This window comes from Neodiprion pinetum, chromosome 5 (assembly GCF_021155775.2).
Source record: "Neodiprion pinetum isolate iyNeoPine1 chromosome 5, iyNeoPine1.2, whole genome shotgun sequence".
Classification (NCBI taxonomy): Eukaryota; Metazoa; Arthropoda; class Insecta; order Hymenoptera; family Diprionidae; genus Neodiprion; species Neodiprion pinetum.
Window position 1 is genome coordinate 33,209,255 of NC_060236.1, and position 24,860 is coordinate 33,234,114.

At 34.7% G+C, this 24,860-nt stretch overlaps 1 protein-coding gene across 7 annotated transcripts; it reads right to left on the reverse strand.

Moving 5' to 3' along the window:
* Nucleotides 1–3,060: 3,060 nt before the first annotated feature.
* On the reverse strand, nucleotides 3,061–24,653 carry Ssdp (Sequence-specific single-stranded DNA-binding protein). Of its 7 annotated transcripts, none has more exons than XM_046629841.2 (14): nucleotides 24,513–24,653; nucleotides 23,133–23,205; nucleotides 22,977–23,038; nucleotides 22,785–22,869; nucleotides 22,541–22,582; nucleotides 22,327–22,413; nucleotides 19,547–19,654; nucleotides 17,902–17,976; nucleotides 17,723–17,771; nucleotides 16,941–16,970; nucleotides 14,478–14,689; nucleotides 13,074–13,244; nucleotides 12,466–12,666; nucleotides 3,061–3,543 (listed from the first exon to the last, which is right to left on the reverse strand). In XM_046629841.2, the coding sequence occupies exons 1-14, from the start codon at nucleotides 24,566–24,568 to the stop codon at nucleotides 3,439–3,441; spliced, it is 1,356 nt and encodes a 451-aa protein (XP_046485797.1). In that variant the 5' UTR covers nucleotides 24,569–24,653; the 3' UTR covers nucleotides 3,061–3,438. The 7 variants fall into 7 exon arrangements, with proteins under 7 accessions (XP_046485797.1, XP_046485798.1, XP_046485800.1 ...); XM_046629842.2 differs by having other exon boundaries at nucleotides 3,061–4,118; XM_046629844.2 differs by lacking the exon at nucleotides 22,327–22,413.
* Between the last annotated feature and the right edge of the window lie 207 nt (nucleotides 24,654–24,860).

The following is a 24,860-nucleotide window of genomic DNA, read 5'->3' on the forward strand; positions in this document are numbered from 1 at the left end:
CGTACGAAAAACAGTCGGTTATCCTCGACAGCTTCCGTGCTTTTACACAGTAAGAAGAATTTTAATGTGAATTTCCGCAGACTATAATTCTATGTCAATCCCTAACACTATCGGATGGTAAATTTTCGAAATAGATTGCAAAAATAGCACATCGACTAATTTTGGTATCACATTTTGAACAATGTTTAAAAAAAAAAAACCTAAACTCGAGTCTAAATTATCACCGTAAAATTTTTCCCTCAACAGGGTACGAATTTACATCCAAATTCAGGACTTTATCTGTACGGGGCGGCTGTCTGTTCCAATTCCCTTTCTCAGAGTTGGAAAGAGAGTAGGTGTTACCACCTAGGCTGGGAGTGGTGAACGCATTTCTGTCGAGTATCAGGATAAATTCTTTTTTCGGGTGGCTGACTGGGTGCGAATTGACGGGCAATAAACAAGTGGCCGATCTTACCCCGCGTCTTCTTCTTACCAAAGAAGAAATTAGATTCTGCTGAGGTTGTGTACGTCACGCGGGGCACCAACACTCCTCGGGCTGGTTGGAGTTTTTTTTTCGCGAACGTCAGCTGTAAGCCGGTAACACGGTGGTAAGGGGTGCCCGGTTTGGCTCAGTCCCTAGCCTCTGGGGCGGTTGAGGACCGCTTCAGGTGGATGAGACGACGACGATGCACGATAAGCACGCCCGTTCTCCAAGTCCTTGTCTCTCTCCTACCGCGCCCTCGCCTCATCGCCTCCCCCCATCCCACCCCCTACACACACCGCTAGCCGGGATGCCCCCCAACACTTCCTGTGACCCTGTTACTCCTCTTCCCGACGCCGCCGCCGCCGCCGCTGCTGCTGCTGCTGCTACGCCCTCTGCAGTGGCAGCGGAGTTCCGCAGCTTCGATTCGCGCTTTATTGCATTATTACGTTTCAGCTGCCTTCGTAGAGCGTCTGGCATACTGCCGCATATCCTGCAGACGTCGCGCGTCAATCCGTCGCCATATTCGGTTACGCCTAGACTCCTTCTTTGATTTCGCTTGATTTTTGTTTCTTTTATTCATTCATTTTCTTTTTTTCTGTTTTACTCTTGTTTCGTTCGAACCTCGCTACATGATGCGCGCGAATGCCGCAATGCCTCTGCGGATATATGTATGTACGATCTTTCTCCGTCTCTTGAGCAGACCTATTGTTTCGAATGACTAGGCTTTCGAGGGAACGAGAGCGGAATAAATAACCCGCAACTTCTTACCTCATCGTCAGCTGTGGTATTTAGTAGACGATACTGCAAATAAAGCGGGGCTACTAGAATTATTCTGAATTTTGGTTACTCATCGATTTTTTTTTTTCTAAATCTCCCTTGTTCCAAGTTTTATCTTTTTTTTTATAATATCTTGCATAATAATTTTCAACTCTTCTCGTTCTATATTGTAAATTATACCTTACCTGAGCATGCTGAATATCAAAATTACGATGGTCGTCGTATAAACAATTGACAGCGTTCAATCGTTATCCGAATATGTGATCATGTTGATCGAATCGTAGACAGAAAAAAGGAACACTACGTATATAGGATAGAGGACATTTATTTTATTTAATATTTATTATTATTATTATTAGGTTCATAATTATCATTTATTCTACCGACACTATATTTATATTTATATTTGTATTTATATATACATATATATGTATATATGTGTATATAGAATATCCTACATTATGTCAATAATTATGCGTGGATTCAAAGGACGTTTTTATGTGTAGTAGGCGTGTTTTGTATAATTTTCACACGTGTTAGAAGTTTTCTTATTAACCATCCATCCATCCGATAAAAAGTCTGCAGTAGGTGCTTGCGTGTTGCGTTTGCGTGTGTGTGTGTGTGTGTGTGTGTGTGTTATAAATGTATGTATATGTATATTATGTTATTACTTTGTACCACCCATAAAATTCGCTTTGCCAGTATTCACCTGGCTGGTAATTGATCAAGTACAAATTGTGATAGTGAATCTACTACCAGCCATAGGTCACAGTTACAATAGTCGATCAATCATAAAGTCGTCTCTTATTATTGAAAATCTCGAACAACTATACATTGTACACAAAAACAATATATGAATTATATCCCCTCTCACGATTCGTTAGTATTACAGTAAAATTATCATCTTCATCACTATCATCATCATCGTCATAAACATCATCATCATCAGTGTTTTTTTTTTTTATTTTCCATTTTACTTCGTTTTAAATTGAAACAGTTGGATCGTATTTAGAAAATAGAAAACAAAAAAAAAAAAAAAAATACAATCGTCTGCCGATCAACGCAGTATTCCAATAAATAACAGTTTTAATTTTTGCGATTCTTTTTTGTTTTTTTTTTTTCTTTTTTTTTAAATATAATAGTGTATCGTATATATACACATGTGTACGTATATATTCGTTTTTCGTCATCGCGATTTAAACGTTCGTCGTTTTACCGATCCAGATTGGGGTAAAAGTCAAATACGGAAAAAAAAAAAAACACCGGGGGACGAGAAAAACGATACAGAAGAGGTATTGATTATATTTTCCAAACCATACTAAAATCTCCATTTCTCATTATTCTATGCGAATATAACCCTTTTCATTGAAGAAAAAATCAATAAATAACAAACTGACAACGGGAACGAAAATTAAAAATTGATTGATCAACGAACATCCCTTCGGCGCTATTAAAGTAAACCGCAATACTTTTCGAAATTACGTACAAAGACTCTCGAATATATGATCATATATTTATAGAACTGAGGGACAATAAACGCGTTGAAAAGAAAAAAAAAAGAAATCTTTCTTTTTTTTTTTTTTTTTTTTTACGCGTACGGTTTTCTTTGCTTTGTCGCTGCTGTCTGCGACATCTAAAATATATACATATATATATATACACATACCGGCATATATATATATACACATAAATATCTATTCCGTACGCGTGTATATTTGTATAGTTTCTTCTTTCATTTTTTGTCCTATTCCTTACGTCGTACTCGACGTCGTACGATGTATTCAACACCGTTTACAAATATTTGATGGAATGGTTCGTGCTTTTGTGTTGTTTGTTTTTTTTTTTTTTATTTCTCGTTTTCAATGTTTTCGTATTCGTTACCAACAAAGTTTTTTGCGTCTCCTGCTTTTTCGTCTTTGTCGTCGTCGTCGTCGTCGTCGTCGTCGTTGTTACGTTCGTGGGAATATAATGTTATTGGACACGTGTAGGTCTACGTAAATCATTATAATTAAATCATTCCGGCATTATTATAAATATATATGTGTGTATACGAGTATATGTGTTTGTATATGTATATATCTACATACATACGTATACATAGACATGTGAATTTTATACATGTATATATACATATATATGTATAATAATAACAATAATAATAATAATAATAATAATAATAATTCTTTCTCTATATATCATTATTGCATGAAATAGTCTGGATGATCTGAATCCTTTTCAAACCTCTTCGCTTCCTCTTGCATGCTCTCCTTGATTTTCAGTATGGCAGCCGACTCGGTCTGATCCTGCGAACCAACCAACACCAGGCCGGTTACACGTAAGGTCAGGCAAACCCATTGACAGGGCACCTTACCAAATATGCGCAGCGTTCCACCAAGATTTCGAAACGAATTGTTATTGTTCATTTTTTTTTTCAATTTCATCTTTTCAACAAAAAAAATCACGATTTTCCCTAAAATCGGGAAAAAATTCAACGCAAGCTCGACAAAGGTTTACGAATTTTTTTTATCTTTTACTCGTTTTGATTTTTTATTTTTATTTATTTTTTATTTTTTTTTTTTTTTTTCTGCCGCGACAGAGGTGCAAATAAAAACGAAACTTTCGAGACGACGTAGAGTATCGTGTCGTGCTAAAAAAAAAATTTCCACCGACGTTTCAGCGTGGATCAATCGCGTGCTGATTTTATTTTTTATCTGTCTCGATTGTTATTGTCATTTTCTTTTTTTTTTTTTTTTTTATTTTCCTTCCAAACGTTCAACTCAATTCAATGAAATGTACTCTGTCAAAATCTTATGTTCGAATCTTGGGGAGAATGCTGGCTGGCATACGCGTAGCGTAGTGTGGTGGTGCGTTGGTGGGGCTACGTTGGGTCACGAAACAATATAAAGGTAGTAGCAGTGGTGAAATTGGGTTGGTGAAAAACAAAAAAAAAATTATCATGTATCGGGATTTCAATTTTCCAGGGTGCTCTGACCCACAACACATGGACGTTAAAACTGTGAGAGGCTTTTCTTTGTATTGTATACGCCGCACCGTTATTGAATGGTGTACTAATTAATATAAAACTTGAATACCGCGTGTGAAAACAAAAATACTTGTCATAATTTTTCAATTTTTTTTTTCTTTTTTTTTTTGTGTTTGAAAAAAAGTGAAAAGTGAAAAGAGAAAAAAAATAAACAAAAAATAAATTAAACGAATTCAGGTAAAAAAAAAAAGAAAAAAAAAAAAATAGCGAAAATCAAATGAATTGGAAACAAAACGAAGTATCACGAAAGCAAACAATCAAAAACACCTGCCCCCCACACCCACGCACACTTCGCTAAACTCGATTATAATGTATGTATTTTTTTTTTTTTTTTTTTGCGTTTATCAATTATTGTTTTTCATCTACATAATTTTTTCTTTTTTTCTTTTCTTTTGTGAACGCATTTTTCATCAATCACTTCCACACGCATCCATGTGCTACAGGTCAGTACAGGCTAGTACTATATAGCTACCATATATTTAGTTTTCCTTTCTTTTTTTTTTTTTCTTTTGGACAATATAGATATTTTTCATATATTTTTGTACTTTCGTATTGCATACCGTTTATGCTCGTTTGTCTTCGACTGAATCGCAATATTGTATCATGTGTCGAAAATATGTTACAGATCGAGTGTTTCGTGTCTGTCTACAATACAATATTATAGTACAAGTAAGCAGATACATCGGTAACGTGCACGAAGTGCGGACAGAACGAAAATCGAAGAAATTCTAATTGAAATAAAGGTGAAGAGGAAGAAATTTCGAATGTTCAAAAATCAACGACAATTTTTTCAAGTTGGCTGAAATATGTTTTTTGTTTTTTTTTTTTTTTCTTTTCTTAAAGAAAATTTACACAGCGATGTTAAGAACGAAACAGCGAAACACCCGTTCCGATAAACCGAATGAAAACCACGAACCGAGGGAACAACAAACGCTACAGAAAAAAAAAGAAAAAAAAAAGATGGTATGAAAAAAAAAAACATGACCAGCAAGAAAAACGATAGATATATATATACCGGCAGCCAGCACCCTGCGGGTTATTACAAATAAAAACAAAACGCAATATATCTCAGTGTAACATGATTACATTTATTGTCTCGATCTCCCTGGCATATATAGGCATATATATTATTATATGTCATCAGGCGTATGTAGCTTACAACGTGGGAGTATTGGAGAGTATACCATTTAAATAAAATACTATGTAAGATACGTTTACGTTACAAGATGTGCCACGATATTATTGAATTTTCCAACTACTCCGCGACTTTTTTTTTTTTTTTTTCTTTTTTTTTTTCCTTCCACCACTTCGTTGTTCACGTTTACTTTCAACGATAATATGGATCGAAAATGATTTCCACATCGCGTCGATTCGCTTCTTTTAACCGAACGTTGGGTCAGCCTCGACGAAAAAAAAAATAGAAAAAAACAATTTGTAAAATAACGTTACAACGTTCGGCAGCTTTATATTCATCAATATATCGTCCAAGGACAGATTGTGAGGAATAAGATTAATAAATGAGTAAAACGAAGGATGAAAATAAAAATAATGAATAAATAAAAGTAATTAGAAATGTCAACAAAGTCACATTAATCGTTTCTCCTTATTCCCCTCCCCCCCCCCCCCCCCCCCCCTCTGTCTATATATATACATGTATATATATATATCTTTCTCTCACTCTCTCAGTCTCTCCCTTCCTCGCTTTGTCTCTCATCATTTCCCGTTCCGTTTGGATAATATTTTCTCCACCGCTCATCAACGATGAGTTGAAAAATTTATTCTTACTACATCACGGTCAATACGAGTAAACAAACATGAAGCGAAGCGCGGTAAGGGAATAAAAAAAAAAATTTAAATAAAAACATAAGAAGACGCCATCGACAATATCGAGAGAGAATGGAAATCTTGGAACGTAAGCGTACCTTTTTTTTTTTTTTTTTTTTTTTTTTCATCGTGTACATTCGAACTGAACATGATAAAATTATGTTTCGCTATAAGAGAATCGTCATAATAGGAGATATTACGGTGATGTACCTTCGAGTACATTTTTTTTTTTTTTTCTTTCTTTTCTTTATCAAGTATCTTTTAAGTAAAAGTAACTAACAGCAGCACAGCATAGTCTGGTACTGACCTATAACCAACGGCAATAACATACATGTATACACATAGTATATATAATAATAATATACACATAATAATATGTATATACAAATATATATATATATATATATATATATATATATATATATATATATATATATATATATATATATATATATATATTCGTGAATTCCATACGTTTATAAAAGGAGAAAAAAAAAAAATTATGCTCCACGTGAAAAAAAAAAAAAAAAAAATGAACATATATTCAATAAGATTTATAGATAAAAAAGAATATTCCAGAATTCGTTGCGATTGAATTGATTTGCGGAAATTCTTTTTTAAATATACTCATCTACACATGTATTTTATAATAAAATATATCGTATATCATTCCTCAATATCTCTCTCCCCATTCCTATTGTATGCATCAATCAAGATTATTACTTTTTTTCTTTTTTTTTTTTTCTTGTTTATCATCTCACTCACTCACAGTATAATATATATTATATACCATAGGTTCAGTACTGCTCGTATCGCCTGGCAGGCGTAAAGAATGCACATCCTTGCCTTGTTATTTAATCAATACAAAAATATTTCTTCTTTGCTCCGTATTCTCTTTCGTCAAACATTTTTATGCACATATACACGCGTATATAAATAACACATATTTATACACGCGTGTAGGTATGTATAAAAAAAAAATATATATATATATATACACATACAATATTCTTTCACATATCTCCCAATAAAAGATACAATCCATCCAATAGTTTTGCCAACTTCTTTCGTAGTATTTTTTCTTTTTTTTTTCTAATTTCGTCTTTTCCCTTTATCCAAGCGTACGAATCGATCTTGGCCGTTTGAGACTTTTAATGATATATTGTATATATGTATATATGCCCGCACTATGAGTATAATTCGAACATCATGTTCCATCATACCATGTGTAAACAGGCGACGTAACAATGCGAGAATTATGAAAAAAAAATCGAAATTAGGCAAGAGTCACGGACACATACGCCTCTATGCATCGTGCATACGGTATCATATTCTTTATCTTTTCCACCATTTCCATTCCACGTGTATTCTACTCTGAGTAAAAAGGAGTACAAAAACAATTTACAGCAGGAATCGTTTCACAGAAATTCGGACGGAGAAGACGTAAAGATGAAACCGTAGCGAACATGTGAGGAAGAAATTTGTTGTAAAAAAAAAAAAAAAAAAAAAAAAAAATCCTTTTTTTTTCTCGCAAATCGGGAAATCACGGAAAGATTAATATATCATTTGCGGATAGAAACTTGGTACAGATATACGTTATTAAAATAACAATAATAGCAGTAATAATCATAATATAATAATGATAGTAGTAGCAGTGAATAGTAATAATATTATTGATGGATTTGCCATCATATGACGAATCTTCCGACCATCGATTATCGTCGCAATTCTTGCAATATATCATACATATATATATACAAACATGTATGTATAGGTAGTGATAAAAATATGTAACCGTCGTCGTAGTCGCCGCTTAAATTATGTACAAAATATTATTTCGAATTGAGCAATTTTAAACACCAAAAAACCACCCGTATTTATTATTATTATTATTGTTATTATTATTGTTATCATCATCATCATCATCATCATCATCATTATTAGTATTATTATTATTACTACTACTACTACTACTATTAATATTATTATTATTATTGTTGTTGTTGCTGTACCACGCGAGTTTTAAGTAAAAATAGGCTGCATCAGAGTGTTTACGCGTATTTAGTTATGCGCTGCGTATTGTGCATGTTATATTTATGTATATATCTACAACTTATATTACGGGTGAAACAGTGGAAAGAAAAAATAAAAATAAAATAATACCTACAACCATGTAACCTAATATGAAAAAGTGGCCATATTTTTCTTACGACATTTGCATCGCGTGGATAAAAGGGCGAGGGGGGGGGGGGGGGGGGGGGGGGGAGGAGGGATGAAAAAGTTTGAATCAAGTTCCGCTTCGCACCTGAATATTTCTCCGTTCCGACGATAACATGCCCGAAGCGTTGCCAACGAAGAGAAAAAAAAAAAAAATGGAAACAAAAATTGTACCTCCTCCGTATCAGGTTACGTTATAACTTTAAAATGTTGCCGAAATCAGACTTTATGATGCAAAATTGATAATCACTGACAAAGAAGCGAGTATACGAAATGAAAATTAATGATAATAATAAAATATATTAAAAAAAATAAAAAATAATACGTCGATCACATGTTTAGGAAATTGTGCGTTTGTTTATAACAATATTTTAAACCGCGCGGTATTTATCGTGAGCTAATATTTATATATACACATTACATATTATAAATATTATATATGCAGATGAGCAATTGAATGGAGGGACTCGTTAAATACATGAGTTTCAGTATATATATATACTGTATATATATATAAAAACGAGATATTGTTTTTGGGTATGATGTGAGAAAAAAAGGGGGGGGTGGGAAAAAATTATGCGATCAAAAGATTTTAGCACAGGATGCGAGGAGAATTTAACGGGAAACCCGTGACGTGGGATAAAAAAAGTGTACATAATTGAATAAATAACGTGCAGAAAAAGGTTTATAAATGAGTCGATATTGGTTAGAATATCTCACAATCTGATATTAACGAAAATTGAAAAGGAAAAGAGATGAAATAGTATATTGTGTACCGAATATTGCGAATACGCGAGGCGTAAAAAAATTTGAGGTTAGGTTGAAGCATGGTGCAAGGAAACAAGGTGTGTTCTCGCGCGTCACTGCCGCTTTGACCATTGAGAACGTGCCCTAAGGGACGTCACTTATATTCAACTATAATTGTTGTCACGTCACGTGGGGGCTATCACGTGACTTTGTTATCGCGGACATCTTGTTTCCTTACACGATGAGTTGAAGCGTTGAAAAATGTCCACTCGTATATAACTACACTTGGATAGAGGATGGCCTAAGATGTTTGACACGCTGGCGATTTGGCAGCCATCTTATAGAGGCACGATCTATTTTATGCGCGGGAGATTTAAACATGAGAACTCTTTGTGACAGTTACACATCCGATTTGATTAATGAATTTATTCAATTTCATTGATAATAGGAATCCAAACCGCGGTTGGACTCGTTGACATGGCGACAACATTTGACAATTTACGAAAATGACGTCACACGTGTCGTTGGACCTACAAAATGGCGGCGATTTTACTGTTTCATATTGCACCGCGCTGGGCAGCGCGATTCTCTATCTAGCGTAGCTATATATCAGTGAAAATGTCAGATTTACTCCACAACATCTGTCTGCGAATGCGCAGAATCACTTTGCCATTGTAGAAACGGGTACTTTGTGTACGCGGAACATGTATGAAGAAAAACACGTAAAACGTGCTCGCGTTACATAAAAAAAAAAAAATAAATAAATAAATAAATAAATCAACTCACGAAGCGAAGTAATTGCCGTAACGGACCGAGAAAGTGAAGAATGAAAAGTAAATGAAATATTCGAACATACGTTGAACAGGTAAGAAATTGAAAAGATGGATCCGCGAACGAATATGATAAAAAAAATAATAATATATATGTATATATGTCGTTTAGAATAGACAGGTTAACGTTTGTAAGAAAAAAACAGCCTTTTTAGTATAAAATAATTTAAGCACCGTCTATCTCTCCGTCTCGCCCCCCTCCCCGCCTATCGCTCTCTCAATTTCGCTCTCTCCCTCTCTCTCTCTCTCTCTCTCTCTCTCTCTCTCTCTCTCTCTCTCTCTCTCTATAACCATTAGTAGGTAAATTCTCAAATAAATACGAATCAAGATTATGATTAATAATATCATCGATAATAATGGTAAGAATAATAGTATTCTAATGACAGTAATAATAATAATAATAATAATAATAATAATAATAATAATAATAATAATAATAATAGCAATAGTAACAGCAATGATAATATAATAACTAAAGCGACAAATCGTTGACGGTAAATATTATGCGATTATGTTAAGATCCGTATGATATATATGTAACGAAACGAGTGCGAGAGAGAAGAAGAAATAACATAATACAAAATGGAGATGAAAATTCGAGGAAAAAAATATTCAATAAGATAATAATCGTATTATTTATATTAGATATCTATAGGTACTTTTGCAACCTTTCTGAGTATTCAATGCAGCGAAAGCAATTGTTTTATTACACGTACACACACGCATACACACATGTATGTGCGTATTTATGCCTGTAGTATTTTTTTTTTTTTTTTTTTTTTTTTTATGGCGGGATGCAGTAGTTAATTAATTAAGAAAAAGTAATATAAATATCATTGTCATTTTCAAGTCTTATATTATCTAACTGTATGTATATATACTAATTGTAAGTAACCAAGATTGACACGATTGAAAGTCAGTCGACCGATTAACGGAGCGTAATATTTGCGTGATGGTACGATGAACAAAATCTCGTGAGAGTAAAAGTGGAGAGCGTAGAATAAAAAAAAAAAAAAGAAAAAGAAAAGAAAATAGGAAAATAAATGCATGAACGTGATTTGTATCAATCTTTCGAATAAATTTATACCGATCAAGTCTAGTACCGATATTTCGACAATATATGAAAGCTAAATGCGCACGTGCCGATTAAATAATTCATAACGATTTCAAATTCGTGACGATACGTATGAGTAGAAACTTCCTAATCAAATGACTATATATATATATATATATATATATATATATACACCTTGCAAAGTACAATAATATGATTAGATGCAGCTGCCGTGAAAAAATTCCGTAAATTTTATGAAGGTTAGAGTATTTTTATTCTTTTTTTTTTTTTTTTAGGCGTTGCGATTCGCGCAGAAAAGAATTTGAAACAAAAAAATAAAAAATAATACAAAGACAATATAAAAAAAAAAGTAGAGAATAATAAGATGCAGAATGAAAAAAAATTAGCGTATATACAAATAAATCATTTGCAAAAATCAAATAATACACTCCGTTGCTCGGAGGAAAGAAATCAAATCGAATTAAGTAACCCAACCAAATGTTTTTATGCATATATACATATATACATACATACATGTATATATATATTATTATATATATGTATATATATATATATGTATATATGAATACGTTTCCTTAAAAATAAAATCTCGACTTATTCCTTCTTTTTTTTTTTCGTTTTCTTTTCTTGTAATCATAAAACTATATAGATATTAGACGTACATCTAAGGGCAAGCATTTATCAGGTAGCACCTTCTCAAGATGAGTATACAGAAATATATATCTATATACATGTATATGTATATACATATATGTATTATATACACGTGTCGTCGTTGTATTATCACTTCCGGTATATCGAAAATAAATCCCTGGTCGTATTGACGACGCATGTTTAGTTCGTTTGTTCATTCTCCTCCATCATATTTATTCACACGTGTGCGGACACAACTCGGCAACTTCTCTCGTCAAATTATATTGTGATTCCTAACCTCGTCGGTTTTTCAGTTCTTTCTTTTTTACTTTGTTTTTTTCTTGTTTTTTTTTTTTTTTTTTTTTGTTTTGTAATTTGATAATTTTTTATTTTTTTTTTCTCTCTGTTATTCTTTCAACGATTGATGGGGGGATCGGTTATGTTACGGACGTATATGCAAAAGATACGCGTAATTTGAACATGAGATCGACGTTGGCAAGAGGAGAGGTAAAGCGTCGAGGAAGAGATGAAAAAAAATTAAGATAATGGTAAATAAAAATAAGAAAAAAAAAAAAAAAGGCTTCCGACAGAAAGCAAAATACAACATGTACCAATTATATGTAAACCCATACATATACATATGCATATATATATATATATATATATATATATATATATATAGATATTATACACGTGTATATGTACATATATGTACGTATGCATGTATAAATATGATATAATTAGGTACTAGAAAACAAAGAAAGAAAATGGAGCAACGACGCGACTGTTTTTGTTTTTTTTTTGTTTTTCCGTATCACTACATAGAGTCGTTAAAGAACCTGCTGATATTACTCACATTCTCGCCTGGGCCACCAAAACCGCCGAGATTGTAATCGCCCATCCCACTTCCGCTATCCTCTCGCGGTGTTCCCGGACCGCCGTTTGCCGGACTGTTCTTCATGCCGTCCATACCGTCACCGTTCAATACCGGGCCCATTGTGTTGGGACCAATGGGACCCATAGGTCCGCCTTCGGGTCCACCGCCCATTGAGAAATCCTTTAAAACGTCAAACAAGAAGCACGTGAAACAAGTCGTTTGCATGAGGTTTGAGGACGCTCCTCGATTTGGTTTCGGAAGCAAACAAAAGAGAAGAGAAGAAAAGAAAAGAGAAAAAAAAAAAAAACGGTAAGAGTTCATTCAATTAAAAATGTGCACAAGGCGAACAATGATTCCAGTCACAAATTTTTCACACGTATAAATGAACAATTAGAACTTTTGAATGGATAACGAAAATTTGCTGTCTCGCTGTGCTTTGCTACTAATCAAACATGTAAAAAAAATAACAATTTCCCGGTCCAAATTAATTAAGAGCGACCCTAAATTGACATCTGATTGGTTTGTTTGGGCGTTCGAGTAAGCGGATGTCGAGGATTATTTCCTGGAAGAATAATCGAGGAGCTTACACCAGGCATGTTTCCTCCCGGCACGGGTTTCATCATCGTGTACATATTTTCACCACCGCTGTTACTGCTGTCTTGCGGACTCGGCATTATCGGTGTACCTGGTCCCGGGGGACCCGATGATCCCGGTGGACCCCCGTAATTTCCAGGTGATGACGACGAGTAGTTCATCGGCTGCGTAAGTGAGAAATCGTAAGGTGCGGGATAATGGAAGCGTCGATAAAAAAAAGTCACTCGTGGACCCAAAGTGGCGACATCACGAAAGCGCGAATTCCGTGTTCGCCAGAGCAAAGCCCTGATATTATATTGAATAATATATTGTTGGACATTAAGATGTTACGGGACGTATATTCCCAATCAAAAGTGAGTCTCGGTGAGAATATTGAACACTTCGCGATTAGATAAGAATCAGAAAAAATTCAATCATAATTTGTTTAATATCATATACGATACGAAGGATCATTTCGTGAATCTATGTTTTCCTATGAGATTTAGAATCCTTGTGAAAAACACGGTGCGAGCCTTGTTTGTTGGTGATGCCTACTTTTCAAAAATACGTGTATTATTTGAAATAAGTCTACCGAGAATTGTTTTCCGGTCAGATCCTGTGTTAAAATCACAGATTCGACATTCTTTCTTTGCAGTATTAAACCGGTGACTTGGCCGATGGTTTTGTACGTGTAAAGATGTAATTGTCAGTTTTGATGTATTTGAATTTAAACATGTTCTACTTTTAATGATTTCGTGACGATGCCACCGCAGGGATGCATCGAGTGCGCTGTTCGGTCCGAATCAATTAGTTCTTTTTGGTGTGTTTGTTTCTTTGTCGTTTTTATATTGAAGGGATATTGCTCTAACCTAATTGAACTTGATTCACCTTCATCGAACTTGTTCGGTATTTATTTCGTGATTTATTATTTGGGGAATTGTTTTGATTGGATTGCACACCTGATGCATGGTTCTTAGAGGTTAGTTGACCATGAATCGAAAACTCGTGTCAATTTTACTGCAAGACAGTCGTACATTGAGTAGTTGTAGAATCATTGAATTCTGAGGCTACAAAGATTTCTGAAAGAATACAAAAAAATAAAATATACCAATCTCACAAACAAGAACTTATTGTCGGATATCGATACTTCGTATCAAGTCGCCAAAGTGGTGAAAATTTAAAGAATTGAATTCGAATCTAGAAGATTTTTAACCGTTTCCCATCGATTCGAAATAAAATATCGATATCGAAGCTTTTGCTTGTAACTCCGGAATTTTCTGCTTACATTTTGTTTTCGATATTTTCAGGAAGATTTTCGCAGCTCGCGAATATAATAATAATTTGATAAATACTCAATGACCGACCATTTCGCAATAGAATTAGTCAAAAGTATGAAAAAAGTCTGTCCCCCAATTTACCGTTGACGTGTTCGGTTGCCACTGTGGCCTTCCGCCCGGTCCAGCCATGCTCATTGGTGGCATTCCTGGACCGCCGGGACCTCCTGGTCCCAAACTGCTGTTGGGCGGCGGGCCTCGCATGCTGGGTCCGTAACTTCCAGGTCCCATGGGTCCCATGCCAGGACCGCGAGGTGGGTTCATTCGCGGATTCATCGGATTCATGCCTGGAGGTCCTAAATAGAAACGAGAAACTTGGTGAAAACGCTAGGCGATAGAATTGTCGGGTAAAACAATTTTTACACAGATTATATACACACATATATATATATATTGAAAATATATATGAGAACTGTAAGGTAGGGCTAATTTTGTTATATACGATAGGCATATGCGTATAGGTATACATATACGTATTACGTGCATACAGAACGTAACGACAAAATTTTTGTCGGTTATTTTTCTTTTTTTGTTTTTTTTTTTTTCTTCATCATTTTCTCAAGCCAAGCAGCGAGAAGGAAATTCATAACGGAACCCAGAAACTTGTGTGTACTAAATTGTATAAAAAAAAAAAAGTTCGTACTACGTAATTTACTACATAGAAGACTGCACGCGATTTTTACAGATTGTAGAAATCTTCTCGAGCATCATTAAAATATGGTTTTCGTTTTCATCGTATTTGGCTTCTGATCATCGTTATTGACGAGTTTTACACCTAATTTTGTTCCAGGGACGTATTATTATGCGTATACCCATACGTGGACACAGGTATAAGTAACGCTAAGACTACATCACATTCATTCTACTATATAAATATATTAATTATTCTCATATACATTAGATGAGAAAGACTGTGTGTGCAACGTATGTATGAGAATTTTTTTTTTTTTTTTTTTTTTTCTATTTTCTGTACGCACGTACGTCGCATACAAGATGCGTTCCGAAATTAGCTCCCAGCTATGAAGACAATCTTTTGTCTCTTTTACGCTGCCGAGTCAGCGATTAAGCTCTGTCTTTGTCCTAGGGAATTTTCAACGCTGCCAGCTAGTTTCGTAACGCATCCAAAATGGCGCGTAATTTGAACACAGAGAATCGCAACTGTACATATATGAGTAATAATATACATATATGTATACGAGCGATAAGAGATAGAAGACATAGAATCGAGTTTCAGGACGTATAAGATATTATGCATGTATATTTACTCAGCAAAAGCGATCAACAACTGCAGCAAGAATGTTCAATATTTTTTTCCTTTTTTTTTTTTTTTTTTTTTTTTTACGTAAGTATTCCAATTCTTTTTCCTTATCCGCACGACTTTGATGTTATTTATTATCATTATTATTATTACTATTATCATTCTACTTCTTCAGGCTTTTACCTGCAATATTACCGCTTTGACACGAACGAAGCAAGTTACCGGTTAGTATGCACGGTAAGTTTTATGTACTGTTCTAAATTCCATTATTTTACGTTGCAACGTTCGACTAGGTATACATATAGGTAAACAACGACGGAAGATCACTTTTGTATCGTGTGAGCAACACGTTATCGAGCAGTTAAAATTTCCACTCGATTAAAACGCACGACTATAAGTGTATGCTTGTAAATGATAAATTATTACCGACGTATCATGCAATGTGACAATGCCGTTCGTTAATCGTACGTCGTTGATGAAATATATGTAATTGTTTCTTGTTTTAAATTGTCTTCGCTTTATTTTCTTTTATCGTGTTAGTAAAAAAAAAAAAAAAAAGAAAAAAATATTTTCAAGCTTGATGAAAATAAATTTACGAAAAAGATAATAAACAACAACGGTTAACAAGAAGACCTACATGCTGGAGATGAGAATGCCGGAGGCAGAAGCAATGGGGACTTTTGTGTTGTAAATAATTTATTTGTATCAATTTTTTCTCTCTTCATCTTCTTCTTCTGTAATTACGTGTATTTGATCGCAACACTCGCGGCTTTACGAACGAAATTATAGAGAGAAAACATAGAAAAAAACAATACCAAACGCTTTTTTAGAATTTCCGTTTGTTCTTTTTTTTTTTTTTTTTTTTGTTCTAGCCGTAATATCATTTCGGCTATTTTAAATCCTCATTGCGATTAAAAAACAAAGCTGTGCGATTTTGCTCCACGGGGATAAATTCCTTATGTACATAAATATGTGTACGCATATAAATGCATGCACATACATTATATGTGTGTGCGTGTGTTTCTGTTTGTTCTGTGTTTGTATGTTTGTATAATGTAACGTGAAAAAAAAAACCAGAATAATAATAATAATAATAACAATAATAATAATTAGTAAGGGAAAAAAAAGTGAATAAATGAAATATAAATGAGTATAAAAGAAAAAATAATAATAATAATAATATACACAACACATGGATGTATGTGTATAGTGAAAATATGAGAACAGAAACTAATTATGCTTGACTAAGTCATGTGAGTGTGATTTTTGTCGCTGGCTTTGCTTCCTACCTTGCCACCCTACAAACTCTCCAGCTTCGCCTGAGGAACACAAGAGCACACATTAGTATGGCAAGTAGGTAAAAAGGTCAGGTATTGATGATGATAAGCCTAATTACAGAAAAACATTGCGGCGCAAAAGATCGTTGATAAAAATTATTTTACTTTGATCAATTCATTCTCGACTTTCGACTGAAATTTCGTTGTCAATCCTTGTTTACTACGTTGGTGAAAACAACTTTGACGATGCGAAACAAAGGTGAATGAAAAATTCAGGTGAGAAAATTTTTTAACAACATTTTCTTCTACATTGTCGAACAATTCAGTTGCGCCGCCGTCGGTAATTAGACGATTCAAAAAACCAATCCAACGCACTCCACGTCACGGTGATGCAAAATCCAGATTTTTTTTTTTTTTTTTTTTTTTTTCCACCTCTCGTTTTTTGGCTACAACCACTATGATTATAAATATTATGATATTGTTATCGTTAATAATGAATTATCTTTGTTTTTTTTCCATCTATATTCATTTTTTTTCCATTACTTAATTATTGCTGTGTGCGATCGTTATTTGTTTTTCCAATATTTCTTCTGTTATTGTTTCATTTTGTATGATTTTTCGTTTATCACGTACACACATGCATCTACGTAATTCTTGTCTTGAAACGATCTTGGTTTCGCGACGACATGGAACGAAGAAGAAGAAAAAATAAAAAAAAAAAAAAAAAAAAGGTAAGACGAAGATGAAGAAAAACAACTGCACAATTTGGAAAACATCGTGTAATTAAAACTCACCTTGTCTTGACGGATCCATGTTATTCGGCATCATTGGTTGTCCAGGAGGCTGGAGAAGGATAAGAAAGAGAAGAAAAAAATCAATATCTTCCAGAGAACGTTTTTCCACTCGACTTTATCATTGTTATTATTTTTAGTATTGTCGTTATCACGGTTTGTAAATAAAATTCACAACTCACCCCATTGAAATCGTTTGCCATTTGTGGCATGCGAACGCTGGGCCGAGGTCCAGCAGGATATCTTGGTCCCATGAACTGAAATTCGAAATAGTAAAATAAGTTAGAAATATCCGTCCGTAGGTTCGGGAATTTTTCAAAATAACTTTCTTCGTATTTTCGCAATATTTTAAACACTGTTCGACAAAGAAATTCTATAACTTGAATTGAGGATAGGAGATCGAATAAAACTCACAACGGGTTTGGCTTTGTGTTAAAAAATTATTTGTAACAACTCCTCTACCCGTGAAAACCGAGAGAACGAAAAAAAAAAAAAATAAAATAAAAACAAATTGGAAAAAAGAATCGAAAACCGTAATTGAAATAAAATGAAATATATGTCGATGATCATGACGATGCGGAATATCGTCGCCGTAAATTTCGACTTCAAATTTGTTTCTCTAATTTTCATAACTCGTTGATTTGCGCGAGTAAGGTAAAAGCCGCGTGTGATTTATTAGTGATTGTCACCGTATTTTTCGTTCAACGTTGTTTTCATTCTGTTGTTATTCACGTGTATGTACATGAATGATGAGTATAAACATAAGTATAGTATAAGGTTAATAATGCACAAACTGTATGAACGATTAGCACTCCCGAAACGTATAAGTATATAATATATATACATATGTATGTAATAGTACAGGATTAGTGTAAGACAGACAAACCAGACAAAAACAAAAACGCCGAAACAATGAAGAGATGGTAATTTGACGGGGAGACACATGAAAAAAATTAATAACTATACGCAAACGAACGAATTAATTTGCGGAGGTTACAATAAATGATGCGTGAGTGATTTATAATATGTTTAATGACGAACATTACAAACAACCAGTGCAAAGATTTGTGTATAAATCTATAAAAAAAAAAATAATAAAAAAGACAAAAAAATATAGAATAATGGAAGCGGTTGAAAAGGATTTATCAACGCCTTACCTTAAGAACTCTGCTGATAAATGTTCTGGCCTATTTTTAGAATGTCTGCATGATTTTTCCGACGATATTACGAATGTTAAAATGAAAAATGATCTGTTTAAATTGTGAATACGTTTTTGAAAATCTACAGTAATTAATCCGACGCTATGAACCGATGCCAATAATATGTAGATAGAAGAATTTGTGTGTGCTCAAAATGATGGTGAAAGAGATTTGATTTCATTGATCCCTGAAACTGATATTTTCTCCAGAGAAACTATTCAAGCAGCTTACCTCAAGATTCGTTGATCACATCGTGGATTGTTGAAAGATTGTTACGTACACGTAAATCGAGGAAGAACGACGTGTTTCGTTCTTTTTGAGTTTAAAGAAAAAAAAAAGTCGGAGAAAGAAGTAGCAAAAAATTAACAAACAAGCAAATGCTTCACACTATAAAGAATCAAAACGATCGTGAATCAAAATTTATCTTTCTACGCTGATTCCATGATGAAATAAAGCACGTCGATATCATCAATTTCATCTCAGTTTTCAAGACTTTGATGTCAGTATTTTTAGCGTAATAGAATATGCGGAAATATAAAGACTATGAGGTGGCACATGATGCATTATAATACAAGTTAGACACAGAGAAATGAACGAGTATGATGAATCGTGTCGAATGAAAGCTTACCTGGGTGGACATCATCTGCGAGTGTGGGGGCGGGGGTGGCTGGGGGTGCTGAGGAGATGGCTGTGATGAGGGGTGTGTGGGCGGAGATGGTCGCATTGTCGAGTTGTTCTGCAACAAGCAACGCAAACAACATGGACATGTAGCGACATTGCGATTTCACAGGCAACAGCTATTTTTTTTTTCCTTTTTTTTTTTTTGGTTCTTTCTATATATATGATTAATATATATATATATATATATATGGATGTATATAATGTAGACTAGAAGGCACGATAGATATATGTATATAACAAATATATGCATGTGTAAGACTAGTAACAGTTATTATGCATCAGGATATTTGATTCTGGGTAGTGATGTAACGAATATAAGTTTTCATGTATTCGCAAATGCGAATATTTATCATCGACATTTTTGAATCTGGCGCCATTTCTCTGCACCTAAAAGTTGACGATTGATCGACTGACAGACGCACCGTAACAAGTAGCACGCCTTAGGTTAGAGCCGTTTGCATCTTATTCCGGAAATTGCCGAGCTGATGCGAACCAAGCCGATGGTTTGTTTGATTATTTAACGACAAATTAATGACAGAAAGGAAATTAATTTTGGCGTTAGAATTTCATTGGAACGAGAAGACGAACTTTTGTAATAAAAGTTCATTATAAAACCAATGTTTTTGGTCTCGTTTAATATTACTTTCACAATTTTTATAAGCTGAATATGAAGTATTTGTGACAATCACATTCACAAAATATTCGCAAGATTTGTGCCAAGGCGGATGCGAATATTGGTTACATCACTAATTTTGGATAACGCTGCGTGTATTTAAAAGAAGGATTATCGTCATTCTTGCATTTTTTTTCTTCTTTCTTTATGTATTCGTAGAATTGATCTTTTTCAAGCAACGCGACATGGTAGAAAAAAGATTTCGAAGTATATATCATTCAAGCTTGTCAAGAGATGGACGTTTTTGCGAAACCAGACACACTGAAAAAAATATTAAATCCGTAAACTATGGCGTGTGTGTGTATTTTTTTTTTTTTTTTTTCATAATCAGACTAGTGATTCCAAGACAGTTTTTTTCCAGTATGTGCTATCTATGACCATGAATCAGTAATTTAAATACACTGTATCTGCGCGCCATTAAATATTGGTACGCCATGGACGTTAAATTGACGAGTGGATATTAACTAATCTACATTTTAGATGCAGGCTCTGACGTTAAAAAGATAAGCCACATATTCCCAACCAAAGGTAAAATTTGTTGTTTGTTTAGATTTTTTTTTCACTGAAATTTAGACTTTATTTGATTTAAATTAGAAATTTTACGCAATGGTTTTGAATATTTTGGCGTCAAAGAGAACTCTAAACTTTTATAGGGGTATTCTAGCATCTAATAACAGACAAAATTTTGCCGGCGTGAAATTCTCCTACAGTTTATAGATTTGCTGAGCGTATAATATAATGAGTATAGAAAAATGAAACATATACATGTATATATGTAGTGATGAATGTAACGAACATAAAAAATCGATACAGTAAGGAAGAATTCGTAGACACATAATATGTATATATGTATGGACAAATAAAAAAAACTAAACACAATGGTGAAATGGTACACGAATGCACATACAAAAGTTAGACACATAGCAGAGGTACAAATAAGTACATTTAAATATTAAATACAATGTATAGAGACAAGCATAGCATAAAATGTTTGTTTAGAGTATCATGTGTGTGTGTGTGCGTGTGTGAATTTAACGTGCAGTGTAAAGTATCAAATTAATTGCCGATTTGTTTCAACGAAATTTCCAGCATCACGACTGATCAGCGTTTTAAAGCGCTTTGTTTTGGATTATTGTTCAAAAAACAAAAATAGAACCGATGAGTAATTGATTTTCGCTACGAGCGACTGGATCGACTTTTATCTTTTTCATTATTAACAGATGAATATAAATGTCATGTTATACGAATGCGTGTATTATCGTGTGTAATGCATATATGAAAATAAAAACGTCGTGCAGTTTGTCTAATATTTTATGACAACAACTAGATAGAACTGTGTTAAATTGTGTACACTATACATTCTTTTACAATAATTATTTATTCAATGAACAGATTCGGCGTGTGTGTGGAATTTTTTTATTATTATATCTCCCGCGGTTATTTCGAATTATTAATTTTTACTTTTGTCCTCATCTGAAGTTGCACGACAATTTCGGTTATATGTAGATTTTATAGAACGCGAGAATGTTTAACGCGTTTTTCCGTGCGTGTGTTCCGTACACGAAGTACCCGTATCTATGACGGTAGAGCAAGTCTGCGAATGCGCATGCGCGGAGTACTGGAAAGACCAATTTTAAGTCCTAGGAGTTAAAAGTGGTACTTTCTGTACTCCGCGCATGCGCCGTCGCGAACAAATCCGACATTACGCGACCCTGTCTTCAATTTCGTGCTTCGTGAAAAAACGAGCAACATACTTTTGTCACATAAAGAATCGCGTGAAACAAGGAGGCAGCGGTCTTTTCGCCTCGCGGATTTGCAGTATTCATCTTTGGCTCACCTACGACTCGTATTGCAAACTCACCGAGTTTTCCTGCTTGTTACACAATATGCTATTACGATGTAATGTAGTGACGCTACGGAAATGATAACACGGATAGTTACATCGTATGTATGTGGAAAGAAAAAAGGTAACCGAAACGATGTAAATAAAGATTAAGAACGAAGGTAATAAGAAAAATCGGTTACAGGTATCCGGAGAGGAAAAATGAACTTACTGGGAAAAATCCTGGGGGCATCGGGCCACCAGGCATGCCGTCGTTGGGCGGCATCTGACCGAGCGGAGAGGGCGCTGCGCCAGCATTCTGGAACGATTTATTAAGAAGTTCGGCATGGTGAACGATGATGGTAGAGCATCTCACGAACGAAATGAATTTTGCGATAATGAATAAAGAATTTCAGAGTGAGATCTGTGCCGACTGGGATACTTACGTGTGCAATGCCGTTCACGCCGTAACCGCTGTTAACGAATCCCTGTGTGTGAAAAGAAACAAAAGTATTAGTGACGAATAATTGACAAAGGCATGCTGGTATGCTAGTATCTTTTCTATCGTCTACGACTCGAATTCGTTCGAACGTTACGAGTTTTCGAATTTACCAACGAACGGAATGATGTATCGAGATTTTCATAAAAGTGAATAACGTTTCGTCGTTTATATGTATAACTTTTACTAACGTAATCGTGAAAAGCTTTGGCCTCGCTGCTATGTTCACACGTTTCGCGTCTCTCTGGTGCGGCGCAATACAGGTCCCAGAAAACACTGAAACAATAAATAAGTGATTTGCAATTTGTTAATGAAACGTCGGTTGGAGGAATGAAAAAAGTTTTGTAAGAAAACTGGCGATTTAATTGAATTCGTAGACTCACCACCACCAGGAGTGTAAGAATCCGGGAGGTTCTCCAAGGGTGATGTTCTTTTCCCATCGAATCTAGAACGAGAGAACGTTTATTATATGAAAATAAAATTTTGTATTTCTTGTATTTTTGACGCTACGTCGTATTTTAATACAGATGAAAATTTACCTCCGAAAGGAATGTCTGTGCAGCTTTTTGTGCTCCAACATGAAGGAGGTATTCGTAGACGTAAAGTGCGAGCCTGGAACAAAATCTCTAATCAAGCATTGCTCGAGGTTCACGATGCACGATGAAAAAATCTCATTATCGGATCTTGCTGTGAATGCAGGATAAATGATCAGAAGAAGGAATATAAGCACTAAATAAATACTCGTCAAATTTATTGTTTTCGACAATCACGATAATGACGTTGGTTTCGTATGATTATACGTTTAACAAAATTAACAAAAACTGTAAGTCGTTAGAATAAGTCTGTACGAGTGGTGAACATACATGCGTATCTTAAATAATACAGACCAAACTAAAAATCGCAACACCTTCTGCGTTGCAGGAGAAATCGAATCCTGCATATCTCGACGCAACATTCGACTTTGATAAATCGAAGGGTGTAAAAGTTCGGTTTGTAGAACGCAAAATAGAATGTAAACTTGTTAGTATAATGTGTAAAATTAGATCACGCGTCTCTCTCTCTCTCTCGCTCACTCTCTCATTCTTCATTCGTATATACCCGCGGCGTGTGCGTGTGTGTATGCATTAATACGCGCATGTGTGTATAATAAACAAAAGTGGACTTGTATTAAAGCATGTAAGCATGTAGAATCGTAGCCTTGATATTAATTTCTGATTTTTATCAGGTACCTGAAGAAAACTAAAACATTGTAGAAAATTTTTATAAAAATAATGTTATCGCCATTCGTCAACGTTCAAGGAGGGTGGGGGGCGATGGGTCGGAGCACGAGAAAATCCATCGGCTAAAACTCCAGCCTTAAACCGCGCCACGGCAGGACCGTCGTAATGGCATGTATATATCTCCAAATATCAAAGTCCACGTACTTCAAACGCAAACAAAAAAAAAAGACTCAACAGCCCCATTGTATACGCAATTCTGAACACAAACACTTCAACGCATTTTCATTTGAGGCATAAATACAGTAATGGCATGGTTTCTATGAAATCGCATTAGTAAATTCGGAGAATCCGTGCCATTTCTTTGTTTCTGACTCGAATGAAAATGGATGGTAGTGTTTTTGTTCAGAATTGTGTACAGAATGGGACCTTTAAGCTGTTTCAGATAAGTGGACCTCGATATTTCAAGATGTGTACGTGGACTTCGAAATCGACCAGGACACCATCTTAATAGGTAAAATTTAAGGAAAAATTGAAAGAAAAAAAAAGAGAAATACGTCTACAGTAAAACAGTGATTATTGTCAGAATAATTGTACACAGGAGGAACGAAAACGATGCTTAGAAGCAACAGACAGCAACAACAAAATACGGAGAAGCAGAGAAAAAAAAATGGCGGCTTAAGAGATAAAGAAAATACCTACTTTTCACGAGCCTGACCGTCCGAGGGTACAGTTGAACCTTTACCTTTCGCGTACATGTTCAGTTGTTGCGTGGCCGAGTTATTCTCGAATTTTCAGACAATTGAAATACAGGAAATATCGGCGGAGTACCGAACAGACTTCAACTGGTAACGAACAAAGTATTTTATAAACTCGAAGAAGTCCTGTGTAGTGAACGACCGACGATCGAATGTACTTCCGTCCCTATTTATTATATATATATGCGTATACGCGTATGTACAACATCTATGTATACATATATATATGTGCGTGTGTGTGTGTGTGTGTATATCTCTGTAGGTTTTACGATCAGTCACGGTATACAAGCCG

What these genes read in the sequence shown, in the direction of transcription:
- Ssdp (XM_046629841.2), bottom strand. Translation starts at nt 24,568, where the DNA reads ATGTACGCGAAAGGTAAAGGTTCAACTGTACCCTCGGACGGTCAGGCT. An exon ending in GACGGTCAGGCTCGTGAAAA is followed by an intron (nt 23,206 to 24,512) that starts GTAGGTATTTTC and finishes ATTTTGTTCCAG; the next exon opens with GCTCGCACTTTACGTCTACG. An exon ending in GGCAACCGAACACGTCAACG is followed by an intron (nt 13,245 to 14,477) that starts GTAAATTGGGGG and finishes TCACTTACGCAG; the next exon opens with CCGATGAACTACTCGTCGTC.